Source organism: Montipora capricornis, chromosome 3, assembly GCF_036669925.1.
Source record: "Montipora capricornis isolate CH-2021 chromosome 3, ASM3666992v2, whole genome shotgun sequence".
Lineage (NCBI taxonomy): Eukaryota > Metazoa > Cnidaria > Anthozoa > Scleractinia > Acroporidae > Montipora > Montipora capricornis.
Window position 1 is genome coordinate 12595678 of NC_090885.1, and position 22500 is coordinate 12618177.

At 40.6% G+C, this 22500-nt stretch overlaps 2 protein-coding genes across 3 annotated transcripts in view; both read right to left on the minus strand.

The window, feature by feature from the left end:
* LOC138042243 (uncharacterized) overlaps positions 1–15205 on the minus strand; it is a 75753-nt gene extending 60548 nt beyond the window's left edge. The window contains exons 1-10 of the mRNA XM_068888064.1: positions 15069–15205; positions 12440–12514; positions 10963–11766; positions 10098–10295; positions 8668–9081; positions 6951–7073; positions 6156–6266; positions 5047–5190; positions 2870–3175; positions 718–988 (exon numbers count right to left, since the gene is read on the minus strand). Of these exons, the coding sequence (XP_068744165.1) occupies positions 718–988; positions 2870–3175; positions 5047–5190; positions 6156–6266; positions 6951–7073; positions 8668–9081; positions 10098–10295; positions 10963–11766; positions 12440–12497 (2429 nt within the window). The 5' untranslated portion in view covers positions 12498–12514; positions 15069–15205. The remainder of the gene's footprint in view (positions 1–717; positions 989–2869; positions 3176–5046; positions 5191–6155; positions 6267–6950; positions 7074–8667; positions 9082–10097; positions 10296–10962; positions 11767–12439; positions 12515–15068) is intronic.
* Positions 15206–19347: 4142 nt separating this feature from the next.
* The window catches only part of LOC138042244 (uncharacterized), a 12399-nt gene continuing 9246 nt past the window's right edge, over positions 19348–22500 (minus strand). For both annotated transcript variants that reach the window (XM_068888066.1, XM_068888067.1), the window contains 2 exons: positions 20790–22500; positions 19348–19824 (listed from right to left, as the gene is read on the minus strand). The exon at positions 20790–22500 is cut by the window's right edge and continues 104 nt beyond it. In XM_068888066.1, coding sequence (XP_068744167.1) covers positions 19814–19824; positions 20790–22500 — 1722 coding nt within the window. In that variant the 3' untranslated portion in view covers positions 19348–19813. The remainder of the gene's footprint in view (positions 19825–20789) is intronic.

Sequence of the window (22500 nt, forward strand, 5' to 3'; positions counted from 1 at the left end):
ATTGTCAATTGTTGTGTGACCTATTGTCTGCAGGTTTCGAGTTAACAGATGTTCAAACGACCAGCAAATCAGTCTTGCTGCACATGACTGATTTTGAAATGATGCACCGTTCTTCTAACTGCAAAACTGAACTATTAACTTGCAATGGGGAATTTATTTATCATTTATCTGGGCACATGAAGGAAAACCGAGCGCTTTCAACTGGAGCTGAACTCTGTTCAAATAATTAGTGCAGATGCCATCTTACAAATCGAGCAAGACAAGTCTCGCGGATTCTATATAAGCTCTTACGACCAAAGAATCATTTTTTTCTTTTTCTTTGGATTTCAAAACTATGTTAACTAAACACTAAATGACCAAAGTTTTAAGCCTCGCTTTCAAAAAGGCACCTGTTATTTTAACTGGAATTTTCCTATTTAATGGTCCTCCATTATTAACTTTAACTTGTTTAAAAATCATTTCTGCAGAACGTCAAAAAACCAATACGAATGTACAAAAAAAAAAAAAATACACCACTCGTGGCTAAAGCATCATCTGCACTTTTCTAGAAAAGAGACGTGTGCGATTTTCATTAGCCAATGAAATTTGAAAGTAAATGACATTTCCAATTGGTTCCGAAATCAGTTTGGCAAAAACATCCCATACAGAGTGCAATTTAGCGCATTTGAGAATTAGAAACGCCAGAGATAAATTCTTTATTGCCATTAGCAAACGCACCCAATCGGGAACCCCATTCGCTGCAATATGTCGGTTGCAGGTGGAAGCGGGATATGAGACTTTTTCGAAAGCTCCTCTTGTTTTTCTTCTGCCGCTCCTTCCAGTGCCTCTCCAAGCATTTTCAGGGCAACTCCTCGGTACACGTTCACTGCTTTGGCAATTTCTTTCAGGTCAATCTTGGGATAAAGTGAGACCTGTTGCACTGGGGCTGGTGGTCGTGGAATGGAGCTGTGCTTTTCGTTGGTTCTACTGACAGTACCGGTTGCAAGATCTACAAGGAGAACATTTAATTTACAAAAAATTGGAAGAGAACATTTTGTGTTGTAAAGTAACACAAAAGTCTATTAAGCAGAAATGTAATGAACAAATTGAAACGTCTGTCAAATGCAAAATATGTTTGGTAAATCAATTAATGACCTTAAGAGGACGTTTTCTTCTTCAACAATATGAACGATACACTTTACGGCAATACGGATATTACTCCTAAAGGATCCAAAACTGGCTTGTTGTAAAATATGCAATGCAATATACGCAAAATACGCTGATGTCATCCGTAAAATGCGTTTACAATCGTCTACGATCTTGACGGCTCCGGATTTGTCAAACTATCCGGTTCAATCTCGTCCCCAGGGTCCACTTTTCATTTGGCCAGCACCAAGACTAGAACATGGACTCTGGCCAGTTCCAAATTATGCACAGTCGTAGTGAAGGTTAATTTTTGTAACCGTTGGCAACCACTGTTGTTTCAAATTTCTGAGCATGCGTGGACGAGCCGGAAGTCCATGATTTACAGACTTTCTGCCTTAGCTTGTCTCCGGTTCTGATGATAAAACAGATCGGTGAGCATGCGCAGCTTGACATTTCGCAAGTCAACCGCTGTTAAAATACACCATTTTGCGTACATTGCCTATATGTTGCGTATTTTAATTACAACAAGCCAACAAAATTCGAAACAGATGAGATATTGCGCCATATGACCCAAGAAGCATTGCCGGAAAGTGATATATGTTTTGAAGAACAAGATTAAAATGCTAGCAACTAAAACAATTCGAGCAGCCTTGGCTAATAATACTTGTTGGATATTGGTGTATGTACACTAAATGAACAATTAAGGAAGATTATTGATACCAAACACGGGATTACCTTCCCTTTAGAGAACAATTAAGTCATTAATTATTTGCTACTACAATTTGTCAACCTCTTCTCGTCCCATGTAAGGTAATCCAAGATACCCTTGGATTCTGGTCAAGGCTTAGGCCTTGGTCTGATCATTAATTCCAGTTTCCCTATCGGGCGATTCCGGATTCCTGACGTGGGCACATTCAAGATTTTACAGGGCTTCCATTTTCCAAGGCCTCGATTCTGGATTCCAAAGCCAAGGATATCAAATTCTACATACTAAAATTTTCTGAAATGCGAAGTCCTGATTATTAAGGACTTCAGGACGGCTACCGCAACGGCAACGTCACAAAGCAAGAATTGCGCTGCACGTTTGGCATGCATTTCAGTGTATTTCTTTGCCGTACTCCATTAAACAACAACGTGAAAGCACCAAACTTTAGGTTTTGACGAGCATAAAACAGCGCGCCATTCGTTTTCTATCTTTAAAGCCATCGCGTACCCATCCATTTAAAGGATAGCTTGTCCGCAATGTACAAGGTGAACACGATAGAATAATCACGAAATACGTAGGATAGCACTACGCCGTATTTTGAAGTGACGTTTTCGTTGACGCTGCCGTTGTCCGTTGCTGTTGTTTATTAGGAAATTTGAGAAACGGAAACGGCGACGGCAACTTAGTGGGCAAAAATATTAACTTTGCACGCCCAGCACGTGCGATTTTCACTTTTGTCAATTTCTTTGCCGTCGTCTGCAAAACAACAACGTTAAATAGCCAAATTTGAGGTTTTATGAAGGTCGTCAGCACTTGAACATAAATATTCATTTTCTCCCTTAAATTAAGCGCCGTTCCTACCAGTGTCATTTCTGAGGAACTTCCACACCCTTGTCATATTAAAAAGGTTGAAATAGTCATGAAGTGATTACAATAACGAAAATGTATATTTTGAGACGCCATTCTAGTTGCCGTCGCCGTCGTCGTTGCTTAGGGCCGACTCTTCAAACAAAGTGTTTAACACCGTACTTGGTTTACCTTCAGCTAGACTTGCGGAGCCAGATCCTATCTCCGACGTACCAGCACCTACAACAGGTGAGGTTATGGGACTCGGCGTTTCACCAGAACCGGATCCTGCCATGATTGCTTTGATTTCGTCCTTTTTCTGGGAACCCGAGGCCTGGTCGCCACTTCCAGAGGTCTGTGAAAAGTCGTCGTCTGAGGTCGACGATTCCTCCAATTCATAATCACCCGAACCTGAACCGGAGCCACCAGCAAACTTAGACATCAGAACTTTGTGAAGTGGCTGAGGAATTCCCGATTTCTTGTATTCTGGTTCACCTTCTGCAAGTAATAAGAATATCGGGATCCCTTTGATGTTCAAAAAATGGAACTGAACAGATGATTCAAAATCCTATGTTCCTGCTCATTAGGCTTCAGTATGGAAAATGTGTGAGCTGGGTGCTTCCGGACCATTTTCATTTGGCAGTTGGGTCTTGCCAACCCAGGGATCTCCAAGAAACTAAACAAGCGTCTACAAAGGGACAATCCTTTGACAGTATATACTGTTCAATGTAAAAGTCAACGTTATTGGTAAAATTCAATTGAAATAGCGCAAGGTGGAATAGTAACAGCAACATCTCTTCGTCAAAGTGGTTTTCAAATGAGTTTCGTTAAGCCAAAACCAAAGTAATTACTTCAGCCAATCAAAAAGAACGCAGACAATCCAGTAAACCAATCAAAACTCGAAGAAATTACACGTAGCCGACACAAAGCGCGGGAAAATGTGCACGAGCGAGCCACGATTAGTTTTGATTTCAGTTCTGATTGGTTGAAAAAGTGGCGCGTGAACTTTCAACCAATCACTGAGTGAAGAAATGCAAAACCAAAGTAATTGGCTAATTACTTTCGACACTCAATTGAAAACCGCTCTATTCCGTCCACGATAGATTAAGAAAAAAAGGTGAAAATTAAATGTTGGTAAGGAGCCCGGGCAAACGTCTTCAAAATTTGCTTTGACATCCTTTCGAGTTTACAAAAATTTGGTTTTATCAACGGAGTTGATAATGTAAATTGGCCACCGTACAGAGATTCTAAAAGCTGACGTTGCGAGCGTTAGCCCTTCGTCATTCGCTCTGACGAAGGGCTAACGCTCGAAACGTCAGCTTTTAGAATCTCTGTACGGTGGCCAATTTACATTATGAACTCCGTTGATAAAACCAAATTTTTGTATACTACTTCCCCACCGACGCAGCACCACAGTTTCTTTAGAAACTACCCCCTTCATCCTTTCGAGTTTGTTGAACGATGTTGATTGCTGGGGTGGGCAGACGCTTTCGACACGTCATTCAAGATTTGATTAATTGAACAAAGCTCACGAAGCTGCAGCCGTGGTTGTTACTGTGGATGTGGACATGATACTTCATTGAGAGAGCAATTAGTGCGCGCGCTTATACCCAACAATGTTGAAAGAGGGAGGAGGGGACAAACGGCTTGAACTTCATTCAACATCAGCGAAAGGAAAAGAAAATTTGAATGCTTGTTGAAGCAAAGTTTAAACGGTTTTTAACTCATCAGTTCAACATCGATTCAACTTCGTTTCAACATGTTTCAACACGGTTGAAAGGGGGGAACAAAGGGTTTTAACATCCAAGTTCAACAAAATTGAAGCCGCTTGCCCGGTCCTAACGTCAGTTGGTAACTAATTGAAGTTTATAAGTTTATATATATATAATCAAAAAGCGGTGGTGATCGAGCCAGTTAGAGTGCTCGATACAAGGTAGAGCGTAACTATAGAGGGCTGTGAGAATTAAAACATGGCTACACGGTAATTGCCCCACAGGCCTGTTTCGTAAGGCTTGAAGCCTCACTCTCGGAGCGATGTACATTGAACAAAAGAAACGAGTTAGTATCATCATGCAGGCACCGAGCGAAGGCGCTACAACACAACAATTAGCTTAGCACCCTAACACCAACATGTATGTAAATTTACGTAGTGTTTGTGATATAAAAATAAGTGCGCAGCAGCGTGAATAAAACTCCTGAATAGTGAGGCTTCAAGCCTTACGAAACAGGCCTGTATGGCAATTACCGTGAAGCCATGTTTTAATTCTCACAGCTCTCTCTATATATATAAACTAAAGCTCGTTTTGCTGAAAACAAAAAAAGCTAATTTTAGGAAACCCTACAAAGATTGCATTATCAAAGTCCCATACCATAATCCTCATCGTCATCTTTTATAAAGTCGTCAGTGGAACCAGATCCAGAAACTTCGTCAGCGTAATACAGCCTCGTTGCGGAACCGGATGCATCGTACTCGCTGTAACCAGATCCAGAACCCTGACCATGCTTCTTGACCTCTGAATAAGAAAACGCGTGAAGAAAGATTCTAAGGATTATAAAGCTGAAACAAGGCAGGTGGAATTCTTATGTTACTTTGCTTCAATTCAATTTAATTTACTAAGTGATAAAGGAGAACAAAATTGCCCAGCCCGCAGATAGCGTTGGCTAGTTGAAGCGGGTAGCGACAGAACAGAAACCAATGTCACTAAAGATTGTCAAATTTGAATAAGGTAGAAATAAAATATAAAGTAGCCAGTAATATACCAACATAACAAGTAGAAAAATAAAAGAAACTGATACACCGTTACATCTTCAGTTTACAGTTCATGGTAAGCATTGGTAAGAATACAGAACAAATGCAAGAACAGTATATGTCTCGATGGTGCAATTTAACATAAAAATATAAATATAAAGATAGCAACATAATTAGTGCTTTGCTGAGGTACTAGGTGGTTTCCACCTTGAAGACAAAAGGGAACCTTTAGATTCGACTTCAAGGATGTTGACTGGATTGAATCCGAGAGCACGTTTTTGCTTGCTTCAGGCGATTACTGGTTAACCACTTAACTACAAACAAACCATTAGAACTTACAAACAGAGACAACCTGAATATGGCAAAGCTAATCGAGACTATCACAGGTAGCAGTCTAATCTTTTGTCAAGGAACCAGATACGTAACACTCGTCAGCGTAATACAGCCTGGTTGCAGAAGCTCATTTCATACACTCGCTCGCAACTCGCCGTAAATGCTACCGAGTCAAACTCGTACTACAGCTCGTTTTACGGTTTTTTGTGCGATTTTGAAGTTTCGTATAGACCCCAAATGCATCCCTCGTTAACCAATGGAAGTTTTGGTGAACGAATAAGTCAATGTTCTTGGAAAATAAAGAGAGAGGAATCGAAGTTCTGATGAAATGATGATTCTGGTATCAAAACGTCAATACTATAAGTTTCAAAGCGATAATCAATCCACAAATTTTACCACAAAATCCACAGGACTTTTTGCACTGAATCTTCATGAGTTCTGGGTAGTTCGTACAATAGTGATTCTTGGACATCTCAGGGCAAGTGTCAAACTGATCTTCACATTCATCTGTTGAAGCAAGTTGGAAAGTTTCTAATGTTTAAATTGCCAAAATCTGTTACGCCTTTCTTCAGGGCCCCTCGTGTTTGAGGAAGAAACATTCTATACCTACCTCTCGTGGGACTAGTTTTGACCACCATTTACTACGGAAACAAAATTAAGTTTCCGGCTGCTCCTCTTTGAGAAAATCCTCCAGCTTTAAAATCCCAGAATGAATTTTGCACCTCAATTCGAAAAATTTTGGATGTTTGAGAATTCATATTCAGAAAAAAGGATGGGTCCTGGCTGGGCTCAGTGGTTAGCGCACCAGATTAGCGTGGGCGGAGGGAGAGGGAGGTCTGAAGAGGGAAGGGTCCTAGGTCGAATCTCACGGACTATCAACTACTTTTTTCCTTTGAAAATAGCCAGCTGATTGCTCCTTTTCGGTTGGGCAGTTTCTTAACGAAATATTGCTTGTTTGAAATACAGCTTTCTTTTACAATGCTCCCAAGCTTTTGAAGCTTTACATGCCACCATGTGTAAATCAAGGTACTTAGAACAAATACTTCGGACATTCTCCGAATCAGGATATTTAGGATCCAATGCGTTTCTTAAGTGAAGGGATTGGAAAAGAATGCTTATTGTTGGTGACTCAGGTTTTCTTACCAAGATATTCTTTAAATTTAGCAAAAATGACTTAAAAATCCTGTTTACCGTATTCAATCACTGCTTTCTTTGGTTTAAGTCCCTGGTAAACTGGAACAACCTGGGCTCCCCGTGATGGAATTCTCACTTCCTGAGACACACCGGGATAAAACCCATTGTTCATTGATGCATCTGTTAAGAAATATTTCACTTTTAGTAAACAATTGATGTCCTTTTTTCACGGCAACATTTTTCAATGAGGTTTTGTCTTTCAGAGCTATTTTCTTTCCTAGTATTTCATAATATTAGGAGTCCATGACTAGGAGAGAACAAGTCCCATACTAACCCTATGTCACGGCATTTTCACAGAACGATCTATTTTTAGACTTCCTTTTCCGCAAACAACTATGGCAGTTCCGGTTCGGTGACACTATGACGTCACGTTTGTTTGTTGTGATTGGTCCGCGGGCTCCTGCGTTTGTCTCATTCGCAGGAAATTCAGTTTAAAAATAAATCGGTCTGTGAAAACGCCGTGACAGGAATCTTCGCTCCTCGTGTTGGGCTCCTAATAATCTCCAACTTTTCGTGTCAGTCAACTTCAGCCATAGATTCTTTAAACCAATAAAAACGTGTGTAAACGAAAGGGAAAAGTGATCCTCGCACTTATCTGGACAATACACCTGAAAAATTCAGGGCCCGGTTGTTCGAAAGCCGATTAACTTAATCCAGGATTAGCGTAAACCTTTGTTTCACGTGTTTCACGTTTGGCGAAAGTTTCTTTTGCTTATTTTTGCTTTTCAAGGGCGACTTCTTCTAATGTAAAGTTTTGTCGAATATCAGCGCTGAACAGCATTTGAGAGACGAGAAATAAACTCTTTGGTTAATTTTTAATCTGGGATTAGTGTTAATCGGCTTTTGAGCAACCGGGCCCAGGTGGGTTCAATGGGATTCAAACCCTTTGTGATGCTGGTGCAATGCTCTACCAACTGAACTATGAAGCCATACAGTTGGGACACAGGTCAATTTGTTGGGCTCATGTGTTCCCGTCGTGAAAGGACTCGATTAATGAAATAAATGTGTATATGTACAGTGCGGGTTACAGATGAAAGGGAGAAGTGGTCCTCGCACTCGTAAATTGTCCAGATAAGTGCGTGAATTCATCACTTCTCTCTTCGGTCTATTATCCCCACTCCAAACATACACAATTTTGCCATCACTACCAATGACACGCACACAGCAGTGAAGATACAAGGGCCTATAGCTCGGAAAAGAGTTCATACGCCGGTTTATTGGATGAACACTGGTAAAATAAATATTGCTCGAAACATTCCTTATAATACACACAGACATGTGTCTCCAGAGACAGACCAATGCACAGTAAATTAGTGAGACACCGCCGGATACGACATTGTGGAAAAAGAAGGGAACGCATACTTCCACCAACTTCGATGCCTCTAATACCGAGGGCTGAGGTACGAAAACGAATCATGGAAAGTAACAATACACACTTAAATCAAACTTAGACTTGAAAGCTGAATTGCTGCTGACTTAGAATGGTTTCAAATCGTAACCACCTACTATATATATCAGACACTCATACCCATAACCCATCTCGAACGGAATAAACCCTCCTGTCCGTGCCGGCAAAATAACTATTTCTGTCTATTACGCTTCGCCTCATTGTCAGAAATACTATTTTACTTCATTCAAAAACGTGTCTATTACCTATGAAACCATTTTACCTTGTCAATAAAAAAACGTGATCTCCAATTTTTAAATTACTCACTCATAGGGTATGCTGCAGTGGTATTTTGAAATCCGGGTGCTTGCATATTTGGTTTTGCCGCTTGGGGGTAAAATGGTTGTCCAGTGGCCTGGGGAACACCGCCTTGTACTTGGTCGAGCGTTTGTTCAGGGCCCTGGGCATATGCCTGCGTCTGAGATTCTGTGGGAACTGGGGCATACGGTTGCGCTGCGGTTGGGGCCACGGGTCCAGCAGCAGCTTGGTCCCCGAAAGGCGTTTGTTCTGCATTTAAAGCTGGGTTGGTATCAAGCGTTGATCCCTGAGACTGAACAAAACCTTGAGGGCTTTGTGTGTCTTGCTGCTGCTGTTCAGGCAGGTTAACAGTCAGCGGTCGCAGCCCACCAGCTTCATTGAGATTAGGCACAACTGATTTCTTTGTTGATTGTTGGTCGTTCCCTACGATGGTTAAATAATGACAACGAAATTATAGGAACAATCAGTTATGAAAACAGCGGTGTGTATATGTGCAGATATCTATTTTCTGTGAAGCCAACACATAGCATGGCATGCCAGATACAGGAAAATAAAGCGATTGATGTATAGCTGAAGCCTCGTCTAAACGGACAATGGTGGTTGGCATTATATCTTCTGTTTTGATGCGTTAGAAATTGTACAGGCTGAAACGGGATTGGACATATTCGAAATTAAGTTATTTATTTCACATCATTGTTGAGTTTTTTAATTTTATTTCCTGACATAAAATGTTGCGGTGAAATCAATGTCGTTCAACTATAGATAAAGCTAGAAGACCATAACCCAAAAGTGTCGACCTTCCTTATTTGGTCTTAGCCCATTAGTTTACTGTATTATCTACATTTCGAACACAGGTCCCACCAAATTATGGCCAATTAGATTGCGCCTGATGACCACAACGTCTCTGATTGGTCTGCAATCAAGTAGCGGCATGCACGATACATTGCTCGTGCTTAATGGAAAACCATGGATCGTGCAAGGAACACAATGCCGCCACCTTTTTTTCCCGCAAAAAAATCTAGCAATAGCCATCCTAAAAGTAGTGTAAAATATTTCATAATTCATGCACCTAACAGCTTATCAAAACATCGATAAATCGTCACAAGCATGAGCTTTAACCCGATAAAACACTCCTCATTCGAATTCTTTATATAAAGAATAGTAATGAGGCCCGGCTTGTTTTTCGTGTTTTTGAGCCTTTGTTCGGACTCCCAAGGGACAGGCTTTTTGTTTTTGAAGCCGTTCAAACAACTCGCAGCACGTGTTTTATCAGGTGTAAATTCACTCGATTTCGCCTCGTGTTTTAAAACACGATAAACTCTGATGTTTGTGTTTTCAACATTAGGAAATACCGAAAACTGATGGGACACATTCCAACGCAGATCGAGACTTCTGGGTAATAGGACTTGTGATAAGACTGAATGTGACTTTTTACTAACCTGGCCCGGGCTTGGGGACCAACCCCTTTTTAAGAAGTTTAGTATATGGTGAGTACTTGTGAAGTTGCAGTGGAAAAGATCCCTTAAAGGGAACTTGAGGTAATGTCGCCCTTGGAACAGCTGGAGCCTGAGGCGACAGCACCGGCGCTTGAGGAATAGATGAACGAACAACGCCAGGAAAATCTGCCGTGCTTTTAACTGGAAAGAGAAGTTAACATGATCATTTGACTAAAAACCCCACTGCTTAAAAATCGTCTGCCTAAAACAGCCCCCGAAATTCTACATATGAACTAACTAGCACAGGTGGGCGAGAGCTGAACAACCTTTTGTCGTCATTTCCACAGAAGGAGACGTTAAATGCTTTGAACCCTACTGGACGACAGTGTACAGCATAACTTTTCGTGCGAGACAAAACGTGTCAGCCGTTCACCGTAAGCGTCAAGAAGGAAGCAACCTTAATGGTTGCGCTGCGTTGTTCGCTTATTTTCTGATGAAAAATTTAACAATAAGAAGCAAACTCTCAAGTGAAGCTGTGATCTTCGCAGTTATGAACGCAATTTTTGCAATTGCGTAAAGAAGCCTGAAAAACTGCGAAGGTCACAGCTTCACTTGACTTCATATCCGCAGTTCATATATGATTCATTTCATAAAGAAGCAAACTAATAGCGACTTTATCGCGTAACTGATTCTCAGTAGCTCATCGCGGTAAACATGACGCGCGCGTTACGATAAGTCGGAATAATAACTTCCATTGATTTTGGCTTTACAAACTTTAGTAGAAAATCACAGCACTGTAATTCCAAAGGAGGAAACACTAAAATCAGGAATCCATTCCTTATAACAAGATAAGCTATCTTCAACGTACCGAAAGGATTCGATAACGAATCAGAAACAACAGGAAGACTGGTTTTCTTTACTATCGTGGGGTCGTAAAGGACGTTATCGTCGAATGCTTGCTCTTGTTGTCCAACAAAGTCGGCTTCGGGATTCCCTGGAAAAGTTTCCAAGTAATTTTGAGACTGGGCGGGGAAGAAGTCAGCTTTTGTCGCCGACGTGTCATTGGAGGGCTTGATGCTTTCTTCATTCTGAATGACACTATTTTGGCTTTGATCCTCTGCAGAAGATAACGTTGTGTCCGCACTCTGTTTTGTCACCGTGGACGAATTCGAGGACGGATCTGTCGAACTTTGTAGAGGAACAATTTGTTCTGCGGTTGAAGCAATATCGGAGTTAATACTGTCAGGGGTGGCGTCCGTATCGTTGTTTTTGTTGTCAGAGTCTTTATTTGATGTTGTATTACTACTGTCAGCTTCAATTAAACTTGACATGGTTTCATTACTGTCTTTGGCATCAACAGTGTCGTCGCTTGTAGTCTTGTCAGGGTTTGTAATTCCTGTTTCCTTTGACGACTCAGTCTGTTGCGGTAGTGGGGATTTGTTTGTCGTTTCAGTTGCACCCTGTGAGTTATTTTCTTTGGAAGGCTTCGTTGAATCATCCGAGCTCGACCACAAATCCGAACCCGAGCCGGAAAGGTCGTCATTGTCACTGTCACTATCCTCAAGATTGAGTTTTGTTAAACTTGTTGCACTTGGATCATTAAAGATCTCCCCAAGCAAAGCATCAGGCGCACTTCGACGGTCAACAGCGGATGCCGCCGGAGGCCGTAAGTCTGAAAATTAGTTTGGCAGCGCAAACTTTAGTAATGCAACTTTAATTAAGTGACACAAGAAGTAGAATCCACAAGGTTGACTATAACGAAATTGATTGACGGAAAATTCTAAATAGTCCTACGTAAAAGATCTCAAAGCATCGTCATGCATCCTCCCTTCTTTATTCTCATTCTTTGTCTTAGCACTTCTCAGTAAGGCAATCAATGAAATGGGATTCTGATATTTTCATCGAGGTATACACAGCATGATGAAGGGGGGTTATGAGATCTGAACGTCCCGGTTTCAAGACCTACCCTGGCCATTAGCTGAATTTTATCCTGGTAGTTCCTGGTTTTACTTCTCGGTTACACTTACAAACAGCCAACTGGTTTGCCTCCGGTCAGTTGGGATTTTTAAAGTCTTTGTTGTTCTGTTCTGTTCTATCGTTTGTCATTTGCTCGGCTCGGAAATATTAGCCACTAGGCTACTCTGAAACTCGAGCTAAAATAGAGTTTTATGTGTGTATGTATGTGTATGTACGTATAAAGAGTGAACATAACACCGCTGCCAAATGCTTCTTCAACGCTATCGATTTCAAACTCATATGCATCAGTGACAATTTTTTTAACCCTTATTTCGCGTTTAGAAGAATAAACATGTTTCTTTCAAATAAGCCACAAAAGATAAACTCACCTTTCGCTTTGGTTAGTGGTACTAATAATACTAATAAAAGTAAAAAACTAAAACCCATAATTCAGTCGCGACAACCTGAAAAAAAAAGATTCAAAAATATAACGGTTTTAGTGGTATGAGGAAGAATCAAGGACGGGGTAAGTCTTATCCACCAAAGCTGTGGGGAAGCTTAAGGGAAGATCACCGGAGTTGTGAAAGTAACTTATTAAGCAGATGCAAAGAAGCCTAAGAAAAGAGATCGAATCAAATAAAAGCTGCAACGGAAGCTCAAACTGGAGCCATGACAACACTGTGACAACGCAACCGATTCAAATCAACCACTTAGTTGGTGAGCCAACGGGGAAGTGGTTAATAGCGAGTTCGTGCTATATTCCAGAGGAGGCCAAAGCATTGTATAGGATAAATTTGAGCTGCGAATGTCAAATGTGTGATGATCATTCTCTTTCAAAGTCATTTCATTTAGCCTGTTCAAATACATGATAATAGATATCTATCGCGTTTATTGTTTTAAAAACAATTTCCGACAGTATGCAGTGAAAAACAGTTCGACCGGCCGTGCACTGATTCCACGCCAATCCTTAGAAAATCGTGCATTGCGAGAGCAAAGTATAGATCCTTTTAATAAGATTAATAGATTCATTTGTTTTTATCTTCACGTAAAACACTGCCTTTTGAATTCCTCCTACTCGTTTAGGCCATTGTACATTTCTCTGTATTTTCAAAAATGTGAACAATTTGTGACCGTCCTTTTATGAAGTTAAAAAAGGCAGTAGACCATAAGAAAACCTACGCTGCTCCCTAGTCATGCAAAACATTATCGAACAAATTGTCTGTGTCCGTAAAGACACGCTGCAGAATGATTATCCCACCTCGAGTAAAAGGAAGCTCATTGTCACCTAAAGGGGGTCACCAGTAAGATTTGCTGGTCATTTGATGTTTGCAATTATTTTGATTATTCCTTTGAGTGGGTCACCGGTAAAAGATGTTTCTTCATTTTCTAATTACAATTCATCTAACTACTTCAACTTACTTTAAGTGAAAGTAATGGTTTGGAGAAAAACACAAGGGAACATCAGTGCCCGACTTGGGGGTTTTGGGAAAGCCATAATTTCAGCAATTGTTTGGTTTGTAGTGCAAAATCCAAAACAAATTAGATAACAAAGAAAATAACAAATATGTGCCAATGTCGTATGGCTGGTGCCGAATAATTGTGTTGTTGGAGAAGCTTCAGCTACTACAAAGATAAGCGTAAGAACTAGTCACGTTTTGATTGAAAGAAGAATGTTATTTTGAAATTGTTGGGCAAACGTATCATGGTGCCTTATAAAAGTAATGATTTGGTAGCTGGCCTGTCGTCATGTGCGCTAAATAAACAATTTCAATCGAAAATAAAATTGATGCGAAGAATCATCTTTGTTGTTTTACTGTATGACCTCAGTTTCATCGTCTTGGGCACGAAATAAAAAACAGAAAAGTTCTTCTTGGTCTTAAAATCATAACCTATAAATTACACCCTCTTAAGAGACGTCAACACATTGATTTTTCTTCGACTAGAGCAGATTTTTTTGTTTGGAGGGTAGGGATCACTCATTGCAGCTATTGAAAAATCAAAACGCAATACGCAAATTGCATGCCCGTCAGGCTGTTCCAAGTTCTTTTATGAGATCAGAGGGAGCTCAAGAAAACATTTCAAGTAAAACGAGAAATATGCAGAATCAGAGATTATCTCCCAATGCAAAATCGCAACATTTTAAGGATGGTTAAGGAAATTACCGAGAAAAGGAAAGAAGGACAAAAGAGGAGGGTCCAACGCTTGCCGCAAACATTTTTCGCGCAAGAGGCTGTGCACTTAGTTTAAGAGGCGAGCTTGCATGCACGTGTAGAAATATGTAATTCAAATATGGATGACACGATAGTAATTTGCAAATTAAACGTGCTGCTTTATCCACGAGATGGTACTAGCAAGAAGTTCTGGGTTATATTTTTACTTCCACTCTACTCTGGCCTACAGAACATGAGCAAGTTTCGTGTTACTTACTAGCTATTTACCGCCTTATCAAGTAATTAAGATTTCAGCGAGAGAAGGATAAGACTGTAAAATAGACGTTCCACCGGACGACCCTCCACATTCTTCACACTTTGCTTAGCAACCTGCAGTTAACCACAGCTGTTAGCCCGCAAAGGGCCTTTTAAATGATATTCAGATAACTAGTAAGCACCAAAATCAATACGAATTTCAGTCTGTACTCGATCTTATCCTTTTCGTTTCATTTTAAAGCTTAGAACACAATTTCGCTACTCCGTTGCCAATCTGCAAGTGATTTGATAAGCCAAAGTTACTTCTGAATTTGGAGGATTATTTGGAGAGAATGGCTTTTTGAATACTTTGACAATGAAATATGATATTTGCCAAACAAGGTACAACATAAACTAGCGGACCCCACTAAGGCTAACTATGTTTTTGCACACCCCCACGACAGTATAAGTAAAAGCAGTCTTTACATCGATCAAGAAAACGACCTATGGAAATATCTCGTTTTTGTATCTCATCGATTGTAATCGTATGTTATGGATCCTTTATGATATGAGGCCTGCGAAGTTGTAAAACATAAGACTTCCTGACACTTACCCGTTTGACAATTCAAACGTGATACGGGTTTTAAATCCTAACGCACAGTCTTTGTGCCACACCAGCAAGGAATTTCCTCCTTTTTACAACATGAGCGAGGTTTCCCTTTTTTCGCTTTCCCCAGGAAAATCGGCTGGTAATTTATCTTAGTTTTTTACAAAAGATGGATTCTGGATCAGATTGCAGATCTCCTAGGTCAGTTCTCATTACAACATCGCATTTGCATTTGATTATGTCATTTTGTTTCCCAAAATCACAGGTCATCTGAATAATTTACCATGCGTGAAACTTCGATTGTCTCCTTGACACCTCTTGGAGTTTGCCACCAAAAACAGCTCTCCCGGGACCAAACATTTCAAAACAGAGAAAACAGCTTTGAAAAGGAAGGCTAGGCATTTCCTATTTAACCCGAAAATGGAACCTAGCCGATTATAATTTAAAACTACTTGTAAGCTTGAGTGCTTTCTGCAGAAGAACGGAACCAAGCACGCAACGTCTAACTCTGGACTTTTGAATTGACTATCAGAGAAACATAAACTTGAACGTCACAGCAGAATTTTAAGACATTTTCAAGCACACTTAGCTAAAACATCATTTCAAAACTGCATCTGTCTCTCAAACAAGAGATTTTTTTCAAGGATACCAGACATTGTTAATTATGCAAAAGTTAATAAGCTTACCTTAACATCACAGAATGTCCCCACAAATGACCACACGCCATTGTTTTGATTAACACGAGCTGCAGCAGTAGAAAAAGCGGGAAACGCACGTTGGCTCATTTTTCGCGCCAAAAGATGTCGGTGTCCAAGAGATTTCTATTCACTGCCGATTGCCTATTTGCTTCATGAGCTTGTCTCCATAAATCTCTCAAAATTGACTGCAAATCGAACGAATGAACCTTTCGTTTAGAAGTCAAACTTGCCAAACGGTATTTCCGATCCGTTAACAGTTCCTACTGTTTTCTTCATTTTGGTGTACAAGACAGGGTGCAGGTGACTGCTGTCTCTTGGAGACTCCGAGAACTACACGATTTGCTACATGACCTAGATAGTCATTTTTCGGACAGCGTTACTACCTAAAGGCTTGTCGTTGCGTTTTTAAAGCAATTGCTTGAAATTGATTCTCCTTAATAAAAGCCAGTTCGCAGTAGGCTTTTGACAAACCACGGAGGGTAACTGTGGGATCAGTTATTGCAAACGGTGGAGATCAATAGCTTGGTGATCTACAATACCAGTCAGCGGCAACGCTCCAAACCAAGCAAGCGATGGTCCCGTGAGGTGGTCGAATTCAATTTGTATTGAAAGCAGGCTTAAAGAGATCGAGTCCGCAGTTTTCTTGACCTGCTGCTATAATTTGATGAATTAAAGTCTAGGACCAAAACGTTTGAAATATACTTTACAACAGTCAAATGTCTTCCGTTTTCTGAACTTTATAACACGTAAATAAATTCACATGCCGAGGCTTGAACTGCGAATCTTAAAAGGACCCCTTTGGAGTGCCGTTATCTCGGTTGGTTAGGGTAGCCTAAACACGTCGCAAAGTTATTAAGCGGATAAGTGTTCAACTTGGCTATTTCTCTACCATGTTAACTGAATAGAGTGTAATGTGAAGTGCTAGATTTCAATCCCATATGAACCATGTGAGCGCTAGCCCTACTGATGGAAATGGGATTGAAATCTAGCACTTCACATTACACTCTATTCAGTTAACTCTGTTTAAAATATAAGTGCTACACGGCCAACGTTTGTATAAAACGTAACCTTTCCTTGTACTTGTACATGTTCATTGCCGTGACTTTAACATCTTCACTTCCCACGGCCTGCTCCCGTCTGACCTTGTAGCTCAGTCGGTAGAGCGGCGGAGATCTAACCCGAAGGTCGTGGGTTCAATTCCCACCCTGGTCAGAGTTTTTCTCTGTCGTTGTGTGGGCCCATTTCCATCAGTAGGGCTAACGCTCACATGGTTCATATGGGATTGAAATCTAGCACTTCACATTACACTCTATTCAGTTAACTCTGTTTAAAATATAAGTGCTACACGGCCAACGTTTGTATAAAACATAACCTTTCCTTGTATTTCTCTACCATGCCTGTTGGGCCAGAATGTAATGAAATGTCATGGCGAACTACTGTCTTAAAAGCTCCCGCTGCAGTCGGTAGCGGGAAAAGGATACTTACCCACAAAAACAAATTCAAAATCTTTGTGGGTAGAAAATGGTCACAGATAATGTCCAAAAACTAAGGTGGTAACCATTAATGAACAAGGGCAAAATGGCATGCGACATCTGCAGTGGGAAGATAGTTGGGGGTGATCGTTCCTGGATTGATGGGATCAGGAATTTCGAGCCCAAAACTTTGACAGGACTTTTGAGAGCCCTGATTTCGGTGACCAAAGTTTTCACTCGTTAAAAAAAAAGTTTTCCAGAAGTGTGATCAAGATTTTCCATCACCATGACCTTTGTCCATTTTGTAACTTCCTATAAGACAGCTTTTTTTGTGTAGAGGGATCATAGCTATACATAAGTGGATTTTCTAGACTGGGAAGTATATATTCGGCACTTCCAAGAAAGTACCAAGTTTTGTCACTTTCGCACTAACCTGCTAGCAGAGGTTTTTTTAAAAAAATATTGTTGCGATTGTTTTTATGGTTTTTGTAATTGTATCAGTGTACCCACGCGAAACGATTCCTTTCTGTGTTGAACTGCGTACGGTCTGACTCTCCTTATCAGAGAAACGATTATCTTAAAACACTGACGGCTTCTCTGTGATAGGTGAAAGCCAGTGCCTGTCAGTCAAACTACTCTGTTCGGAAAAGGGCTTCAGTACCGTTTCGCTAATAACAGAAACGTGACATGTTGAAAACCTCGAAGAATGTGAAGAGAACGACAAGAAATCGTTTCGTGGTAAAAGTATTCAGGGGAGGAAAGGTAAAAGCAATGGTAAAGAGCGCTGCAAAAAGGAAAGCCAAACAAAAGCGACAAAATAAAACGTCTGCTAACAGGGTAGTTCGAAATGGTGCTAAAAGGAACTTAGAAAGAAATGAGTCTCACCTCTGGGCAGTCTCGCCGAACTCTTCCGCTTCAATAGGCTGTATGCGGACTGCCTCATGTTAATATCCTGAAGAGATAAACAAAAACCTTGTATGGTAAAAATGCGATGAGCTTAACATCATTTGTACGCATAATTCTCAATCCCTGCCCTGTTAGAAGAGCCTTTCTTAACCCTCAAATCGAGCTAAGAGTTCTAGCAGGCTGTTCAAGCCCTGGTCAAACGTATGAGATGAAAAGGTACATGGCCAAAGAACATCGGAGATCCATTGTGACATGACACTCTCAGGGTTACAGGTTTCCCAGCATACACCAGACTACATTATGTGTAAATGTTTACAACATGACCGCTAGGAAAGAAAAGTCCAAGAGCTCTAGCTTTAGTAGTGTCATAAAGACTGTGTTATTATTACTAGACGGTCTCGAAAAAAAAAATGAAAATCGAGCTTGTAGGCAAGGAAACGAAGAGATCCAACATGATAAAAAAAGAAATGTTGGATCAAATAGTTGATCAAACAGGATGAATGGTCATCAAACAAGGCGGGCAAACGATGAAACATTTAGTCCCGCCTTATGTTGGATCGTCCGTCTGAAACAGAAATGGTATCTCAAGTTACCTTGTAGCTGCCTTGATAAGATTTTGGCAATTGTGTGGAAAACGAATAGTCTTGGGAGACGGAATTGCATAATAAGCACCTCGATTTTTGTGCGATATATACAGAAATACTTACATTAAATCAAATCATAAACGTGGAGTGGGCCATTCCCTGGTATTCAAGACCGTGGACACAACGGAAAGGTGTTGCTGTTTCCTAGCTTTTACATTTTCAAGATGGAGTTAAGACCGACATTTCTACAAGGTTAATGAACCACACGGTCTAAGTATTTTAAGGTGTCAAAACGTTTGCGAGGGCACTTCACTCACTTTAGTCTCCCAACTAGTTTAGCTTTTTAGTTATTTTGGGAGACCAGCTACTGTTTGTATTTTTAATTCACATATTTGTTATATTATTAGCTAGTTTACAGTACAAATAAAAATTTGGGTGTTGTTTAGATATTTACAGAACCTGTAAAAAGCTAACGGATCTACGCATTCTCGATGAAAGATCGACAGTAACGCAATTGACAATTGATACAATTGACAGTAACGCGGATCAAAATGCACACAGATCAAAATGCACACAAAAATTGCACACAAAGACTGCACGAACCAAATCAAGAGAACAAGGGCCCTTCCACTTAAATTCCTTTATTTTGACCTCAACGAGGCACCTGGCAACATTACTTTTTAAATTAAACCAGAATTACCTCAATTTCCTCGTATGCCTTGCAGCAACTTGAACATGCTAAGGTTGTTCAATACGACACCGTTTTCCTAAACGCGGCAAAGTTGAACCCCAACAAGGGCAGTGAGACGAGATATTTCTAGTGCTAAATACCGACAAATAATCCTCTTTTTCACATTGCAAAAACTGTAAACAGATGCCTTATGCTATACAACTTGGCGATCCTACCAGCGCCAATCAATGTCTCAGAAAAACTGAAAGGAGAGAATTTGCTTCCAAGTCTGAGGTCCATATATTTGTATATACTATAAAGTCGTATCGTTCACATGTAATGTTCTCTCTAAAAGCTGTCTTCAACCCCTTGACGTTGCGCTAAACCGAGCAAGAATCGAACTCTTTGAACATCACAGTGATTACTCGTTTGCTGAGAAAAGAGAAAAAAAGACAACGTGAACAATTATGACAACAAACTGCGCATCGAGAAAACTCCATTAGTGGGGTGGATCTCTTCTTTTCTGGTTGATTTGTTACTCTTATCTCCATATATTCAATCTGTCAATTCGGTCATTCCCAAACAACTACGCGATGTAATTTTATTACGTAGTTTCATTAAGGAACTATTACAACATTGTAAGGAGAACATTCACCACACGGAAAACTAAAAGAATTATGATAACATCTAGAGTGCAAAGGTATGCGAACCGACTTGAAGACGTTAAAGCATTCAGCTTTGGTCATGTTCAAATTCAGTACTCGATAAACTAACAATGCATCATTTAATTTGTCTTATATATACATCCGAAATACCAACAATGGAACGTCCGGGTTCGAGACGCTCGACCTTCGGAATCAATTTTTCCACGTTAATTATGAGATGGATTAACACTCTCATAACATGAGTGACAAATTTACTCCTTAATTTTAGCGCGAAATTTCAGCGTTAATTTATAATTTGACAGTGAAATTACAATGTTGCCATGGCAAACCTTCTTCCTACAGTGCCAAAATGGGGTCTTATGAAAGTAATTTGTAACCCATGAAATTAGCAGCTAATCAAATGGTATACTCGTGAAATTAGGGAATAATTTCACTTGCGCTTCGTCCAAAACCATATAATTTAACTCGCCTAAAGGTTCGGGAAATTATTTGATTTTGGACAAAACGCGAGTGAAATTATTCCCTAATTTCACTCGTCACCATTTGATTACTCATGCATATCTTGCTTGAACGGTGTCACTGTGACATCGGTGATTACAAATGAACTAGCGAACGAACGAACGAACGAACTCACTCACTAACTAACTAATGAATACAATCATCTAGTCAGTTGAAACTCATTATGAAAACTTAATCCTGACAGAGTAGCTATGATTTTTCCACAACACTTACTTTGAAGTTCCAGAAGTCTCCTTCTTTCCTTGGCCTGTCCGCTCGCTATATGTTTCAGGTTTCGCTTCATCTTAAAGTAAGGAGAAATCTTGCGCAGCATCAGAGGAAAAGAGTCTTTATAAGGCACTGGGCCATGTTGGGGCACGTGGTACTTTCTATTGTTAGCGGCGAAAGAAGGATTTGGAATGTTGTTCCTTCGGTAACCTTTATAAATTCGCTGCCTGATATCGGGATTGTTAGGTTCGTAGCGGAAAGCTGGAAAACTGGGTATCACCTGTTGAGCCGACAAGCCCTTTCCAACAGCGTTTGATGGAACACTAGAAACACGTTGAACAACTTGGTTTGTTGCTGAGGTACGTGGTGCAGAAAGAAAGTTTTTCAACGCAACTTCGGTATCCAAATTGGTTTGACTGGGATTTGAATTCCAAGGCGACATATCTTTTAATGGCGAGTTCTTGTAGGCGAGAGTTGCACTTGAAGATGGCTTTGTTGGCCCCTCTGATTTCCTCTTGGAATCAGGTATAGCTGCCAACCCTGCACTGAGCTTTTGTGCAGTGGTTTTATCTACGTAAGTAGGATCTAAAGGTAGCCCCTTCCGAGGTCCTTGAGTTTTCAGTCCACCTTGCACTGATTTGAGACCGCCTTTCTGTAATGAGCTGGCATTTGGTAAAAATGGAGCAACATTCTTCTGAGGCAAGAAATTTATCAAATTGACTTGACGGTTTCCTGGACGTTTGCTGACGACATGTTTTTGATCAGAAATAACTTTATTTTGTCCAGACGCCGGAATGTACTTTCCTTGCAAATTAATATTTGTCTTTTGTCCAGGTGTCGAGGGATTAAATTTGGGTCTTTGAGTAGTGGCACCGTCTCCTCTCCGGAGACCCCCAGAATTTGCATTCAAAGGACTTTGTTGAGAGGTTTCTGATTGGAGCAATGAATGAGCATTTGGTCCCAGAACAGCTCCACCGAGGTTATCACTTAAAACCGCTCCAAATGAGCTTGGTTTTGTAACTGATCCTTTTTCAAGAAAGGAATATGTTTGTGTTCCAGGTTGGAGATTTCCATGTCTTCCTTCAAGAGGACGTAACCCTGAATTTGCATTTGGAGAATTTCTATTGGTGTTTCCCACAGCTGATGGGCCATAGTTGGCGTTAAAGGGAAGTGAGTTTGTTGTACCTTGCGTTGCGGGTTTGGGAGGAGAGGGTTGATTGCTTTGGAGGACATTGTTGACACTTGTTGCAGCAAATGCAGAGGCACGTTGTTGACTAGGATTCCATAATGCAGGCGATTGCGCGTTATTTGCAGCAGCAATTCTCTGGTCAATTCGATTTCCAAAGCGATTCTGACTAATCCATTCACCTTGTAGTTTCCCATTTGCATTAACGCCAGCAACAAATACCTTGATCTCTGCACCCCCTTGACTGGGCTTTTGATTATGTGGTAGGGGTTTACGTTGCTTAGCGATCTCATTCTGCAAATGCAACGCGTAAGCGTTTGCTGCGAGTACCTTTTGAGACCAGTCCCTGTAGCGTATCCTTTGTGGATAATTATTGAGCCTGTATTGTCTTTGAGTCTGTGGTTTTGCTACCTGTGGGTAAGGAGAATTTGGGAATCCTGTTTGCTGCCGTGGCATTGACCAGTTTGTTTGATCAGCTTTTCTGAAGTCTGGATTGGTTTGAAATCTTGGGCCTGGGAAGTACGGTCTGGG